Source organism: Balaenoptera borealis (genome assembly GCF_965194805.1).
Source record: "Balaenoptera borealis genome assembly, chromosome: 13".
NCBI classification, from domain to species: domain Eukaryota; kingdom Metazoa; phylum Chordata; class Mammalia; order Artiodactyla; family Balaenopteridae; genus Balaenoptera; species Balaenoptera borealis.
This window is the reverse complement of record NC_138870.1, coordinates 41,524,419-41,539,595: the sequence shown is the minus strand read 5'-3', so window position 1 is coordinate 41,539,595 and position 15,177 is coordinate 41,524,419. Positions and strand designations below refer to the sequence as shown.

The 15,177-nt window shown below is 58.3% G+C and overlaps 1 protein-coding gene and 1 long non-coding RNA gene across 4 annotated transcripts; one reads left to right on the top strand and one right to left on the bottom strand.

Annotated features, from left to right (window-relative positions):
* Positions 1-95: 95 nt before the first annotated feature.
* Positions 96-12,878, bottom strand: CACNB3 (calcium voltage-gated channel auxiliary subunit beta 3). 3 transcript variants are annotated; one of them, XM_082352435.1, is made up of 13 exons: positions 12,448-12,878; positions 5,276-5,398; positions 4,931-5,053; positions 4,354-4,469; positions 4,005-4,069; positions 3,785-3,804; positions 3,506-3,586; positions 3,237-3,295; positions 2,959-3,068; positions 2,503-2,654; positions 2,194-2,289; positions 1,930-2,079; positions 96-1,472 (listed from the first exon to the last, which is right to left on the bottom strand). In XM_082352435.1, the coding sequence occupies exons 1-13, from the start codon at positions 12,784-12,786 to the stop codon at positions 1,158-1,160; spliced, it is 1,749 nt and encodes a 582-aa protein (XP_082208561.1). In that variant the 5' UTR covers positions 12,787-12,878; the 3' UTR covers positions 96-1,157. The 3 variants fall into 3 exon arrangements, with proteins under 3 accessions (XP_082208561.1, XP_082208562.1, XP_082208563.1); XM_082352436.1 differs by lacking the exon at positions 12,448-12,878 and adding an exon at positions 9,036-9,756; XM_082352437.1 differs by lacking the exons at positions 5,276-5,398; positions 12,448-12,878 and adding an exon at positions 9,036-9,757.
* A 95-nt stretch (positions 12,879-12,973) lies between these two features.
* Positions 12,974-14,315, top strand: LOC309610122. Its single transcript, XR_014233727.1, has 2 exons — positions 12,974-13,097; positions 13,812-14,315. It is a non-coding gene; the product is annotated as an uncharacterized lncRNA (long non-coding RNA).
* Positions 14,316-15,177: the final 862 nt, after the last annotated feature.

The window sequence follows — 15,177 nt, the reverse complement described above, 5'->3', positions numbered from 1 at the left end:
GGAGGCCAGGATACTTCTTTATCTCCTCCAGACTTGGGCCATGCAGTGAGGAACTTGGCTACTTGAGCCAGCAGACATACACCAGGAGCCCGAGGGACGGTGCATGGTGTTTATTAGTGATGATGGTGAGGTGGGGCAGGGTCCTGTGGAGCATGCTCTGTAGGTCGCACACTAGAGCCGTAAGGTGGGTACATAGGGCCTCTGGGGGCTGTCCACTGGGTCCTGTCTCTCCCCCTCTAACCCTAACTTAACAAGCAGCTGCTATGAATCAGGGAATAAAGTCTGAGGCCCATATCCCCCAGGAGGCATGAAGGCCAAGAACAGAGATGACAGGATGCAAGAGCAAAAGAATGAGTGGGGCAAGGAGGCCCCTGAAGCTGTCCATACGTTCTCCGCTACACAATACGCCCTCCCTTCCCAAAGCCCCAGTCCAGGTTGGCTCCCGTCTGCCATTTGGCCTGACCATGTTCCTGGTCCCCGGTCCTTTGAGATGTTAGGAAGCTTCCTGGCAGGTGAGGAGAGCCCTTCCCTTCAAGGGCTTCAGCTGTGAGGCCTTTGGCCCTAGCCCAGCCTGCCTGTGCTCCAGCCTCGTGTGTGGATGCCCCACCCCAGCTGATGGATGGGAGTGCCACCCTGTTGGGCTTTGATTGTCTCATTTCTAATGTGTGGCAGTGAGGCGAGTGGAGGCTCTCAGACCCCAAAGCACAACCCGAGTCCCCTGGATTAGGACTGTAGCTGCTCAGGAACCTTGTTTCTTCCTCATGTCACGCTGCCCACACCCCACCTTCTTGTCACTTTGAGGGGGCATCCCTTCCCTGAGTCTGGTGGGAAGGCCCCTGCTAAGGGGATCCTGGCCTGAGGGCACTGCCCAGTGGGGCAGCTTCTTGTGCAGGAGGAGAGGAAGGTGCCAGGGGTGCAGCACACACAGCTAGTACCTGGAATGGGAGCCTAGGGGGGTCACTGTGCCCAGGAGGTGAGGGGGCCCCGTGCTTCTCCCAGAACCTCGGGACTGCAGGCAGCCCTGGAGCTGGGGCTGGGCAGGGGTTTTGGGGGCTGAGCCTAGTGCCAGCCTAATGCCAGTCTAACTCCAGCCTGCCTGGAGCAGGTGCCCCAGCCAGCTGTGCCTGTGCCTGCCAGGGTCGCGCAGCAGGAGGCTGTCAGTAGCTATCCTTGGGCCAGGGCCGGTTGCGCTGCCAGTTCCGGTCACTGTGGCCGTGCTCCGAGTCCTGCGCCAGGAGCCGGTCTTGGGGGTCGTGCCCGTTAGCACTAGGCAGCCCCGAGGTGTGTTGGCGGTGAGGCTGGTACAGGTCCTGATAGGCATCTGCATAGTCCTCCTCCAGGTGGCGGGAGCTGCGCTGCGAAGATCCTGTCCAGGCTTGGCGGGAGCTCTCGCTGGCCTCATCTGAGGGCATCAAGCTGTCCCGCTCAAGGGGTGAGTGCTCCTCGCCACGCTCCCCTAGCAGCTGCTGGTTCTGGGGGCAAGACAGAAGCTCTAAGTGAGGCCATGCGGACCTCGCCTTGGCCTCCCTCCCACCTCTAGCAGGGTGGGGATTTCTTCCCCCTCAACTCTCAGTCCCTGGGTACAGGAAATAGTGCAAGGAAGGAGAAGCATACTGGAGCATTCTTCCACTTCAGACACGGAAAACTGGAGCTTTTGACTCCCACAAAATTCAGGCTCTGCCTTCAAGACAGACTAAGGAGAAGGGTTTGGAGAGTGTGTTTCTTTGGAGTCCTAGAAAAAGTAGCCTTTGATCACGCATCTCATTGCTTCATTCCCTCTCATCAGGAAGTGCCTTCGCCCATATGCCCTAGCTCTGCTCTCTGATCCTTTGGCCTTCAAACTGGAGGCCAAGGATGATCCTCTGGGCAGGGAGGGGGCATTGTTTTGGCTGGCTTAGCCTGAGCATCTGTGCCCTTGGAAATGGTTACCTGAAGTCCAGGTATGGCACTGGGAGGGCCCAGAAGTCCAGGGCCGGGGGCTGGGTGGTGGGTGGCCCTCCAGTAAACCTCCAGGTATTCAGCCAGGTGCTCACAGGCGTCCTCCAGCTGGTTCTCATCCAGAATCACATCAAATGACTCCTGGAGGGGAGGAAAAGGGGGAATATTGGCTTCTTCTCAGCAGGAGCCCTCCACCCATCTCCATCACTCCCCCAGCCCTGGAAAAGCTAGAGCGGGCACAGGAGTAGCACTCACTGGTGGGCACTGAACCAGCTTATCATATGCCATCATCTGTACAGTCAGGTGCTTCATCTGTGACTTCCCCCGGGAGCGGATGAGACGCTGGAGTACCTGAGGGAAAAGGGCAGAGCTGGGCCTAGAAAGAACTGGGCACATCCCCGACCTGTGATACTGCATGAGGAGCAGGCGAGGATGACTTAGAATTGTGTTAAGGGGCAGCAGGAAAAGGGGATTCAGGAGCCCTTGGGCAGGGACCAAGCAGAGTTGTACCACATTCTAGGAGGGCAGCCCTGTGGGCCTTCTCCATCACCACTGCCGACTTACCTTCGGTGAGGATACTTTGACAAAGACGATGATGGGGGCCAGTGAGGTCTTGGCCAGCTGTGCTGGGTGGTTGATGGTGTCAGCATCCAACACTACTAGCTGCAGGGACTTGGCCAGCTCGAATATGCGCTCGATCTCACTCTGCACTTCAGCTATGGAGGGAGGGAGGGAGGGAGCGAGCCGCAATGCTCACCAGTGGCTCCACCCCATCTGACTCCAACAGGGCTTTGGGGGCTCCCAGATGGTGGATGGGAAGGAACTGGAGGGAGAGCGTGTTCATCAAAGCCTGGGCAGGCAGAGGAACAGAGAATTGAGACTGGGTTCGATTCTTGCCAATCCTGGGGCAGGTGGAGAAGAGGTTGGGCAGGAATGCAAGTTGTCGGGGAAGAGAAAGGTAGGAGGAAGTTTCTCACTAACGCTTGAGTGGGCAGAGAAGCAGGAATGGGAACTTCTCACCAATGCTGGAGCGGGCAGAGGAACGCTCAATGATGGTCCTTTTGCCAGGATTGTTGAGCACAGATCGCTTTGCCAGTGAGAGGTCCGCTGTGACTCGGGTGATGGAGATCCTGGGGTGGGCATGGAGAAGCACAGCCCATCTTTAAATTTCAAGCCTAGGTCCCTCCCTACCCAGGTCCTACCAATTTTCACTTTAGAGAAGACCTTGCTACAGGCATCTGGAAGGAGACAATGATTTCTCCCTGGTTCTCATGCCTCCGCAGGCCAGGGCAGCTTACCTGCCATCAAACCTATGTTTGAGGAAGTCGAAGAGAGCCTTCTGCATCATGTCTGTGACCTGGGTGGGAGGGGTGAGGGGAAAGGCATGGAACTGACTGGGGGCCTTCTTGGAGGCGGCAGCAGCCCCAGGTGCGGCCATGGAGCCCAGCCCCTCCACACCCAGACCTTGGGGGATGGGGAGGGGGGAAACATCCCCTCCCACTGTCCCTGGGCCCTTCCTGTGGCAGGTTTGGTAGAGGCAACTCTGGGGTCAGGGACCTCTTCTCACCTCATAACCTTTCAGAGAGGGTCCCACCAGCACCACAGGCCGCATGGAGGGCACCACATCATACGGGGGAATATGTTCTGCCTGCAGAATTGACCTGAGTTCAGGCAAAGTCATGGCTGTGTGGCCTGCCCTTCACCTGACTGGGGTGGGGCAGATTCAGAAGTTCTGGGCCCCCTCCCCTCTGTGTTTTCTTGCCCCTCCAACACTGACTGCCCAGAAACCTGTCCCCACAGCCAGAAGCCATGAGCCCCCCAAGCCCCAGTCCCTTCCTTGACTCACCTGCTTTTGCTTCTGCTTGGCTTTTTGGAAAAGGAAATAAAAGATTAAAGTTGGTGAAGCGGGGAAAGGCCCTGGGGGCACGGTATTCCCGTCCCCAGGGGACACCCTGGGCTTCTCCCAGCTCCAACCCCTTCCCACACTGTTCACCTGGGAGACTCTCCCTTCCCCCTGTGTCTGAGTTACCCACCTACCCAAGACAGGTGGGTTGAGGGGAGGCTACCTAGAGATGGAGGAGGGGAGCGTCGGTTGCCAATGTCACTCAGGCTGGATGGGTTCCCAGATCTCCTAAGAGCAGAAAGGGAGGTCAATAAGCGTCTTTGTGTGTCTGTTCTAGACAGTATTTAATAGTTGTATACATCTCCTTACATTTTAGCTAGTGAGGGAAGTGCATGTGATGGGAGCATTTGTGTGTGTGAGCTTTGATGTGTGTGCATTTGTGAATGCATACGCTAGGTGTGAGTGTGCATTTTTTGGGGGGGGGGATATGTGTGCATGTGTGGTGATGTGGACTGTGGGTAAAGGGCACACGTCTGGGGTGTATGTTTATTGAGTCACAGCCCTGCTCTCACCTGGCCTTCTGCTCCTGCTTGAGCCGGATGCTCTCGAGGCGCTGGGGGCTGGGGATGAAGGCGATGTCCCCACCCTCTTTCACTAGCCGCCCGATCCACCAGTCATTGCTGTACTTCTGGGGGTGGGGTGGAGCGGAAGGGGCGGTGAGAGGAGGTGACCCAGGCCTCAGTCCTGGCTCTTCAACGTGAAGGAGCCAGGGAGGCATTCGGAGAGCGGGTCTGAGGAAGGCAGCGCAAGGGGAGGGGGGCAGGAGAAGGTGCCAGAGGGAAGGGCAGCCAGGTGTGAGACCCCCAAGACTTCAGCGTGAGGCATCACAGCTGTCACAGGGAACCTAAGATGCAACTAATCTAATGGCTCACTTTTACAGGTATGGAGACTGAGGCCCAAGCCAGGCCTTAGGAGGATGGAGACCCTGAGGATTAGGTCTTGGGTATGAGGGTTTTATGGGGGTGTGTTAAGCGTAAGAGTTGAGGAGTTTGGGGAACTTGTTTATAAATGAGGACTGAAGCAAGAGGAATGGGAAGTGGGGCAAGAGCAGAGAAATTAAGTGGCTTCTATTTGGAGGGGGGTGGTCACCTCTTTAATGTGCAGGAAATCTTTGGCCTCAAAGTTGACTCCAGAGCCCTGGACTGGGCATTCCTCATCCAGCACACCACAGTAGCTGACATTGGTCCTCACAGCAAACGCCACAGGTTTGTGCTGGAGAATTTGACCATTGGTGCAAATGAGGGGAGCCTCAGAGCACCCCTTCCAGTTTCAGTGCCCCATCAGCAGAGGGCGGAGGCCCCATCAGTCCGCCCATCCACACACACACCCTTTCACACTCACACACATCCTGCCCATTGACCCCTCGAGACTTAGGACCTAGCACAAGTTTCCACCCAGTCTGGCCTGTCCTGCCCTCAGCCGGCAAGATGATACCTTGGCCCTTTCAAGCTGCTGCTGAGCCTGGCTCTCCACTTCACGCCGGGCACTCTCCCGGTCCTCCTCCAGGGATACGTCTGAGTCCAGAGATGGGCGGCTGGTATAGGAGCCAGCTGAACCCTGGCATGGGGGAGAGGCTGTGACCTGTGGGCTCAGGTGTGAAGGGCACTAGAGAGGCACCTCCGAACCCTACAGTGGTGCCTCCGCTAACCTCGGCCTCTCCAGCTCCACGGGGGTGGCTGGGCCCGCCAGTCCCTCCCGTCTCCCCAAGAAGGGCCCCAGTGCCTCTGGGGCTGCAGAAAAGCCGGCCCAACCCATATGTGCTATGATCTGGGCCCCTCCCCCCAAGCCTATTAATACTGCAGCCTCGAATAGAGCTTTCCCTTCCCTCCTTCCTCCCTTTTCTCCCCTTGACCATGTCCTGTGAGGCAGAGGGAAGTGAGATGTACTGAAGATGATATATTGGAGATGATTTGGAATCTTCGGAGTCCAAAGACCCAGCCCTCTTGTTCACATCAGCCTGCAAAGCAGCTTGGAAATTATTTCCTTAAAATGCCTGGGAAGAGTACAGCCAGCCAGGAACAGTCAGGAGACACTGGTTGGCAAGGCACTGGTCCTGAGTGTCAGGATATAGCCGCCCACCCCCTGAGATCCCATCTCCTCCAGCCCCTACTCTTCCAGGGTGAAGAGGAGGCCACAGGGCTCCCAACTCCAGAAAGTTACTCCCTCTCTACTCTCCCCACCCCCACTTTCTTTCCTCTCACACCTGCTGGGACAACTGGCCAGGTGTGGGCAGCAAACAAAACAGACTGAGCAGGCGACACAAAGCTATCTCCCTGAGCCCAGGTGAGGCAGGGCCACACCTACCACCTGGCCTACATCTCCCCGCCCCTTGCCCAAGGGGATATCAGCCCTGGAGGAAGGCTGAGTTGGTGCCAGGCAACCCAGCCAGGAGCAACCCTGGGGATGCAGCGAGAGGGTCTTTGGTAACCTGAGCCAGGAGAGTGTCAGAGTCCTGCCCGTTGGAAGGGCCTTTGGGAAATGAAGGTGCATTTGGAGGGTTGCCGAGCTCACCTTCAAGGCCATGAGGGAGATGCACAACTGAACAAGGGAAGCTGGACTTTAGGGCAGGAGGACAGAAGTCAGGATGCCTGGGTTTCCCCCACAGTCTAGGGAAAAGGGAGTCTTTTGTTTCCTGCTTCAGTTTCCCCTCTTTATGGACAGAAGTCTGAAAGTGATACTTCCATCAATTCTGAGGTGCAGGTGGCAGAGATAAGGCAGAAGCCTAAAGGGTCCGTGTGGGAACATGTATATGTGTGTGTGTTTAGTAGAATGTTCTCAGGCCGAGGAACATTCCTTCAAGCCTACTGTGCATGAAGGCAGCGGAGGCCAGATTCTTGGTGGGGAAGACAAACTCACACACCTGCCCCAGCCCCACCATGGGCAAGGGGGCTGGTCAGACTGATGTCAGCCCAGGTCCTAGAGCGTAAGCTAAAGACAATGTCTGTGGTAGACCCAAGGCATGAAGGTAGCACAAGGAGGGAAAGTCCTGCATATTACAGAGAATGTTCCCCATCTCTCTTGAGAACCAAACAAGGCTGGCTTGGCAGCAGGATAAAGAGCAGCTGAGCCCCAGGAAGAACCTTTGCACTGTCAGTCGAGTGGGGGACCTCCTTCCAGGGGCCTGGGGCACAGGAGACACCTCTGTGGGAAATGGCTGTCTGAAGTAAATAGGGGCTAACAGGCTAGGAGGCAGGAGGCAAGGCAGGATGACCACTCACTTTGATAAGTATACATCAGATGCTTCCTAGTTGCCCAGACCTGTGCTGGGAGAGGAGTCTGACCTTTACCCTCTTTTCTCCAGGATCTCAGCCTAATTTAGTCATCTTTGTGTCCCTGCCTGGGGCACCTGGGTTAGCTGGCCTCTCACCCTAAGACGGGAATGACAGGATCTCTCCCTAAATGTTTAGTGAGTCATGCTCAGACTGAAATCCCCTCTCCATTATTCCCAAGTGCTCAGAGCTCACCCATCACTCGGGGAACAGGGCTGCCCTGCCAAGCATACTCTGGGGTCTTGCCTCCCCCAGCCCGGTTATGCCCAAACAGCCAGAGCCTCAGCACTTGGGAGCTGCCAGGAGTTGGCACAGTGCCCTGGTGGTGCCCCCCTTGCCTGGTGTGTGGGCAGGCTGCAGCTCCACTCTTGCCTGGCACAGGGGAAGGAGAGGAGGGAGATGAGCCGTTGGATTTATTTAGAGCCTGATTTCCCTCCTACTGCTTCAGAGGGGGCCCTGGGGAGAGCAAGGAGCCAGGCAAGAGAAAGGGAAGTGGGGGAGGGTAATCCAGGAACCAGAGAAGGGTGGGGAGCGAGCGACGGGTTAGCAGGCTGCCCCCAACACCATCCACACGTCAGGCTTCACCTTGCAACAGTCCTAGCCTTCTCAACCAGGGACAGGAAGAACCTTCTAGGGCCCTCCAGCCCCACAGAGAGGTTCATTCTCAAGCTCACCTTGGCACCCTGGGCCGTGCCAGCTGTCCCTTCAACTGTCAGAAAGAGGTATTCACCACAGCCTTGAAAATCATCTGCTCTAGCCGCAATGTAATTAGCCCCAGAGGCCCAATCAATGGGGAATTGGGCCCCAGCAGGAGCCCAGTCCCAGGAAAGGACTGACAGCTGCCTCTTCTGAGCCCTAGAACTCATCTCTCCTGGACTTGGCAGCAAGAGATGGGAGAAGACTCCAACACTCCCCTTTCGACTCTGGAGTGCTCTACCCTCCAGACCTATCAGGGACTCCTTCTGAGCCATCTAGTTGCTCTCATAAGGAGGTCTTCTTGCAGGATATTTGAGAGAAGGCACGGAGCTGCTGCTGCCCATCCTTGCCCCATCTTTCCAGGCACTCTCCCTGCGCTCTGAGCTCCGGGAATCACTGCCTAATGAGCTGATTTGTCTCAGTGGGTCAGGAGATAAAAGCAAAGAGGAGAATTAAATATTTATCAGCTGCCTGGTTCTCTGAGCGAAGAGCTTCCTCTCCATCCCCAGGCCCTCCATGCTGAGCAGGAGCTCAGGATGCCCGCTGCTCTGAGGATGCCTCAGCAGGAGGAGTGGAATGGATGGGGCTCAGTCAGCTGGCTCATCCATGTGCTGGGTGCCCAGTTTTCAGCCTGGGAGAGAAGCTGGGCTGGAGGCAGGGTGAGGAGATAAGGCAATGCTCAGGGATGGACAGCAGAAGGGGATAATGGAGGTCCTCAAGTTTTATGATCCGTCTGTCTGAAGAGGCCGGTATCGGATTCTCTGCTGTTCTCCAGGCTCCCTAATTTGTCCTTTACTTGAGGCACAGGAGGTCTGGATTGTCCCCCTCTGCAAGGGCCCCGGCTTCTCCTGTGGCTGTTGTGTTCAGACCCCATAAATCCTCCCTTGGGAACTCCAGACGTTGCGTGAGGCCTCTCTAAAGCCTCTATGCCCTCAGCCTCCAGCCCCTCCTCCCTCCACCCTTCTGTCCTGGGCTGTGGAGCCACCTGCTCTGAGCCTTTCCCCCACGCTGGCCCCTCCTGGCACACACCCGATGCCCCTTGCTCTAGGACGGGGGCACTGGGGAGCCTCTGGCATGAAAACCCATCTCCCCACTTTCCTGGAGCGCCCTCCTACACGCCCTGCCCCGCCGCAGAGGCGTTTTTCAAAGTCCTGAACTGGGGTAAGGGTCCAAGGGAGATGAGGTGTCACCCCAACTTCCCCACCCCCACCCTCCCCGTGGGCACTCACCGCCTCCGAGTCCTCAAACCCGGGCACGTAGGAGTCGTCATACATGGGGGAGTCCGGGTGGGGGGAAGCGAGCGGCGCCAGGGGCGGGGGCGGCCCGGAGGCAGGGGCGAGGACAGCGGGCCGCGCCCGGGAGATGCCACCGAGCCCCGCAGCCCTGCGGGCGGCGGCGGAGAGCGAGAGCGCGAAGGAGGGAGCGAGCCGCGAAGACCAGCTGCTCCGAGCTCAAATCACCGCTCCCCCCACCTTACCCCCCCCAAACCCTGCCGGTCCCACCCCGAGCGCGGCTGAGGAATCTGGCGCCTGCTCCGACAACAATAGTGCCCGCCCACCTGCCCCCCCTCCCTGGGAGCGGGCGCGGGGGGCGGCGGGGGGCGCCGGCCACCCGCGGAGCCCGAGACCCGGCCGGGAGAGGTGGCCGACGGGAGCCGGGTAGAAGGTGGGTCCCCAAGCACCTATGGGGCAGAGGGGCGGCGGGGAGGAAGGGGAGGAGAGACTGCGGGCGGGGCGGATCCTGGCTTGGAGGAGGCGGGGCGAGGAGAGATGCGGAGACAGAGACATACGGCAACCCAGGAAATACTCCGCCGGGAAACAAAGGGCTGGAGCGGGGGAGGGGACGCGGAGCCTGCTTGGGAGACGAGACCCCACCGAGAAAGGAGAGGGCGCAGGTTAAGGAGAGACAGGAGAGAGAGAGAGAGAAAGGAGGTACAGAGGCAGAGGGAGGAAGAGGGGAGGCAGGAAAGTGGGAGACTGGGGGAGACAGAAGAGGCGGGGCGGGGGCGGGCGGCAGACGGGGGAGGGGCGGCAGGTGAGAGGGCGGCGTGTCTGGGCCCTGGCGGCACGGGAGACTCCAAAAGCAAACCCCGCAATGGTACTGGGGAGGAATGGGTTTAGCGACCCCAGGCCAATGCCGAGAAAGTAGCCCCTGCCCTCCCTCCGTCCCCCGCCCCCAGGCACTTGGTGCCCCCAGGCACTTGGTCCCCTCAGTGCTGGGACTCTTGCAGCAAAGGACCTTGTTGCGCAACCCGTGCGAAGGGGGAGGATTGGGGCCCGGCCACCCTACACCTGTTGCGCGGGCAGATTTCATCTTAGTCTGGCCAGGATGGGGGTTCCCTTCCTCACTTCCTTGCCAAGGACTGTGCCAGGCATTGCCAAGGCATCGTGGGAACTGGCGTAGGGAGGGGCTGTTTTAGGCGAGCCTAAAGGGAAGAGGAAAGAAACCAGAGAGCCGAGGTAGGGGGATGGTTGTGGCTGGGACAGAAGGTGAGAGCCTGGCCACGCGGGGGCTGGAAGGGGGAAGGGCAAGTGTCCCCAGAGTCACTAGTGTAAGGCCAGATCCCCTCCTTAGCAAAAGGATGGGGGTGGGCTGGGATGGCCAGTATCTGGGTTGGAGCCACATGTACCGCTCTACCAGTCAGTCTCCTTCAAAGGGGCACCCAGATTTGACGTTGGAGACTGAACAGCAGCCCTTATCTTGAGGAAACTTCCTCAAAGATCCACCCATTTGATCTCCAGAGCAAAATTATTCCTTTGAATTTTGATGGCCTACCTACCCCTTCATCCCCTCCCTGTCCCCTGGGGGTGGGGGTGGATGTGAGATAGACAGAGGGTTACACTTGGAGAGCTTCAGAGCTCAGTCCTTCTCCACTCCCAGTGTCTCACACCCACGAGGGTGAATCCGCAATTTGCTCATCCCTTTTCTTCCTGGGCTACAGGGGAATTAGTAAACCAAAACTCTGACAGGGTTGGGTGAGATCTACGGTAGGAAGCACTGTACGTGGGAGAGAGAGGAAGACCACCCAAACCAACTGGCTTCCCACTTATGTCACTGGTTCATGTTCCCTTAGCAAGAAAAAGAGAAGGGGCCTCATCTTAAGACCATCTTTAGTCTGCCTTTAGTCTGTCACCATCCTGTGAGTGGTGCATTCCAGCCCTGCCCAGCATCTTCCTCCTGCTGGATTTGGTGAACAACTTTGTTGGAGCCCCTATGGCTCACTATCTGCTTTCACAGTTCCCTCTCCTGAGGCCAGCACCATTTGGGGTTTGGTTATATGTTGGATTCTTCTGTACTGGAAGTTCCCAGACACTGTCTTCTCACTTTGTGCCCTCTCCCAGTTCCTCAGTATTCCTTATATCCTCTTTTATTCTCTGTCTCTTCAATTCCTTCTGTCCTTCCAGAGGGGCAGAAAGGAGGCATGAAATGTGAAACAGTAAGACCCTCAAGGCGCTCTCTCCTGGGAGATGATTCTAATGAAGAAGACAGCTACTGGGGCTTCTGATTCTCTCCCCATCCCTGAATTTACTCTCCTGGCCTCTCCTTTAGGGACTCTCCCCACCACCAGGGTGTCCACGGGATTGTAGGTAACAGTGGATCTGCCATCAACCTCACTCCTTCCTTACACACCTTGTTGTCTTCATCCCCATCTGGGACAGTGGTGTCTAAGTCTGCTCACAAAGCATGAATTGCCATGCTAACCTCCCCCCCCCCCGGAGATGTGTTCAAGTTCCTCATACCTGGGCCCATCCCCTGGGTCCTGCAGGAGCTTCGGAGCCTCTCCCTGGTTCCCTTCTCTCTGAGTTGCTACTCGCTGCCACCTTCCATTTCTCACCTTACCCACACCTGCCTGCTCTAATTCTCATGCCTGTCCTGTAACAAGACATGTGCCCGTCAGTATCCATGTGGTCCCTAACCCCTTTTCTTTTCCCTGGCTGAGCATAAGAAGAGAAAGCTGAGGTGGGGGGGGGAGGGGAGAAAGGATTCAAGGAGAGGATTCCTCCTGCCTTCCTCTTTCTAGGAGAGAGTCATTAGAGTGGTAGCTGGCAGGTACTCAAGGCATGGAAGCAGGACATGGGGGTCTTGGTGGTGGTGGGGAGCCTGAATAACCAGGTTTGGGAGTTGGAATTCTTGGGAGCCTCCAGAATGCATTCTGGCTTCTCCTATAAGTGCACCAGGAAGCTGGACAGATCCCAATCCCTGAGTGTTGAATGGGGAAGCTGAGGCAGGAGCTAGGACCTCTAGGAAGTCCTCCCCAGCAGTATTTAAGATCTAGACAAAGCCAAAGCCCCTAGCATTTACCTGCTGGGCTGCCCCCAGAGAACCCAGGGAGGGCGCGGTGGGGGTGGGGGGGGCTTGGCAGAGGCCTCCTCTCTCAGTCGTCACATCTAGCCCCTTTCCTGGCTCCCCAGACAGTCCTCCCTCCCCCCCATCCCGCCCCCACCCCATCCCAGTCCCAGTGCTTAGAAGCTGCCAGCACTGGCCGCTCCCTCCTTTCCTACCTGCCACCTCTACCCTTAGCCTCACCTACTCGGCCTCCCTCCCTCCCCATCGCTGCAGTGTCCCCCAAATGCGGGCCCTCTTCCTAGCTCGGAGCGGGGCTCTCCTCCCACCCACTGGGGAGGGGACCCTCGCGTTTACCTCATTCAGCAGGAAGGTTGCACTGGAGTCAGAAAAAGACATAGACCGGGCTGGCGACCTCTCCCCCTCCCCCGGGCCAGGGGCTCCGAGGCAGGAGCAGGACCGGGCCGCTGCTCTGCACACTGGCTCCTGCCTGCACGCCTGGCCTCGCCCCACGACCGCCAGCCTCCGACGGCTGCTCCCTTCCCTCTCTCCGGGTTCCCTCCCCCTTTCCTCCTCCCTCCTTCCCTCCCTCCCTTCTCTCTTCCTTTCTCTCCGCCTCTGCCACTCTCTCCCTCCCCTGTCGCCTTTCAGTCCTGCTCTCTCCATTTCCGTCTCTTCCTCCTCTCTACGGTCCATGTTCTCTTCATCTGGGTGCCTGCCACTGTCCTTCCATCCCTATATCTCGCCTCCCTTCTCCGACCCCCCTCCCCCATCTTCTTCCTCAACCCCCTCCCCAGAAAAGATAGGGACTCCGGAGCTCCCACCGCCACAGGCAGAAGGCCGGGAGTAGCTTCATGAAGGACTGCCTGGACTCCGGAGCTTCAGGCCCCTGCTCTGTGCGCCCGGCGCCCATCCTCCGGCGCCCGAGGAAGCAAGGCGCCGCGGTCCCAGCGACGGCTTCGACCTGTCCTCAGCAGAGGAAAGGATCGAAAAGGAAGAATGCTTGTGTACGGCTCGCTAGCCCCAGCGTCAAGCGCCCCCTCTGGGTTCCGGGGAAGCTGTACTGTCACTGCTCTCTCCTGGGTTCCGGGGCCGCGGGACTCAGCCCGCAAAGGCGAAGCGCGAGGCGAAGCGGCTCCTCTCAGACCGGCTGCAGCGCCCCCTGGGCTCGCTCGCCCGGAGGTCGCACACGCCCTCCAGGTGGTGGCACCCATCCGGGGTCCCGCCTGTCGGCCGGCAGGGGTCCGGCCCTGCCAGCAGGAGGCGCTGCCCTGGCCAGAGCAGAGGCGGCGCAACTCGGAGCCAGACCCCCTCCGAAGCCTGGGACGATCCCCTCACCCGTTCTTCTTTCCAGGAACTGCGGTCCCACCTGCAGACCCCTAGTATGGGACTCCAGGCTGCACCCTATCCCCACCCCCGTGGGGCTCCTTTGAGATCTTTGGCTCTTCTGGGGCCCTGGCCGCTCCTACCTCCATCCTGGTCTCCAGGGGCGCCCCCTCTGAGCCCTGCAGCGTCCGGGCCGGGCCTGGGTAGCAGGGAGTACGGAGTCGCGGGACCGGTACCCCCTCCCGCCCCGTTCGGCGGGCACGTCAAATAGGACAAGCCCAAGTTCTGGCGGGGGAAGGGGGGAGCAGGGGATGTAGCCCCAGCCAGCTCTCTCCCTGCACCCTTGTGAGCGGATCAGCTTCTCATTGGTCCCTCCAAACCCCCAATACCCCCAGGCTGGACACTCCTCCATACCAAAAACGGCGGCTGGAGGGAGGCGGCGGCCGACTCCGTTGCGGAGACAGATTCGTCCTGAAGCGGAGTGACCCGGGATCCTCAACTTCTCTCTCGGCATCAATTAGAACTCTTCCCTTTCAGATCGAGGGCGTTCCACTCTCCTCCTTGGCTCTTCTTTTAAGTCCTTTCCCCTGGGGTTTTCCGACCCCCCCCCCCTATCCTTCCACCCTCTGGGGATCTTGGAAGACTTTCCTCCCTCTCTGTTCAGCTGACCCTGCCCTTGCCCCCATTCCAGAGGGAGCTACATTGGGGGAGAATCAATTCTCCTCTTTCCACCCCCAGCTCCTCCTCAGGCTTAACCTGAAAAGTTCTTGGGGAGGGCATCTCCTCCTCTCCCTCTCTGGTCTAGTCCATGGATCCCCTACCGCCCACCTACCCCCAAGTTACTCAGCTTCAGCTATTCAGAGGAGATAAAGAGGTTGTGTGTGTGTTTTTAAAATGTGCATGGAGGGTTTTTGTTTTCTTTTGTTTTGGCTCTAATAGCGGGAGCAGAAGCTTTGCCTGTCATTTGGCAATAAGACCCGGAGGGAGAGAGGCCCCTCCCTACACCGCCGCTGACCACAGCTAATGGACTAGCTCCTCTGGGCCTTGGGGCAGCTTAAGTTTCCATAGGAGAAGTGGGGGAGGGAGGTGCTGGCCAAGGCAAGCAATTGGCCCTGGCTTCCCCCTCCCTCCCTCCTCTGCAAGAACTTACAACCTAGAACACCATCTCCCTCCACCCCTTACTTTAAAATAGAAATATCGGTGACTTCTCTCTGAGCCTATCAGAGGGCATCTAAGTGCATAGGGGCAGCTCTGCACCCTTCACTTTTTCTCATTTCCATTCCAGCTGCTGGAGCACACACCCCTCTCTCTTGAGCCACTGAGAGAAGGTAGGAACCTCAGAGCTAGAGCTGGGAGCCCAGCCCCCAGGTCCCCAGAACAGTCCTCTCCCAGCCCCTTCCGCGTGAGATGACTGGCAGCAGTATCCCTCTCTGGGCCCTGTCCAGGACCCACACAGTCTTCTTCCCCACTTTACCTCCCTCAGTACCCCCATTTCTGGCCCTGACCTCACAGTATCTGGCACTCTGTTCAGAGGAGCCTCTAGCCTGGAGGCACTCCTGTGAGCCATACCTTAGCTTGGCCCCTTCAGGTCCTCAGCTGCAGGCCCCCAGGGCCTCTCCAAGCAGCCTTCATCCCTTCTCCCTAGGGTCAGCTCCCCCTCTTCTCTAACCTCCGAAGTTGTCAGGACCTCAGGATATTTGACAGGGCCTCTGCTAGCCCTTTTGACTAGGCTTTGTGCAGACGCAACTCTGCATAGGGGGT

Bases quoted from the DNA above. Each gene is read 5' to 3' on its own strand.
- CACNB3 (XM_082352435.1), bottom strand. From the start codon at position 12,786: ATGGACCGTAGAGAGGAGGAAGAGACGGAAATGGAGAGAGCAGGACTG. The intron at 4,070-4,353 runs GTGAGAGCAGGG...TTCTGCTCTTAG, and splicing joins AAGCAGGAGCAGAAGGCCAG to GAGATCTGGGAACCCATCCA. The intron at 2,080-2,193 runs GTGAGTGCTACT...CCTCCCCTCCAG, and splicing joins AGCTGGTTCAGTGCCCACCA to GAGTCATTTGATGTGATTCT.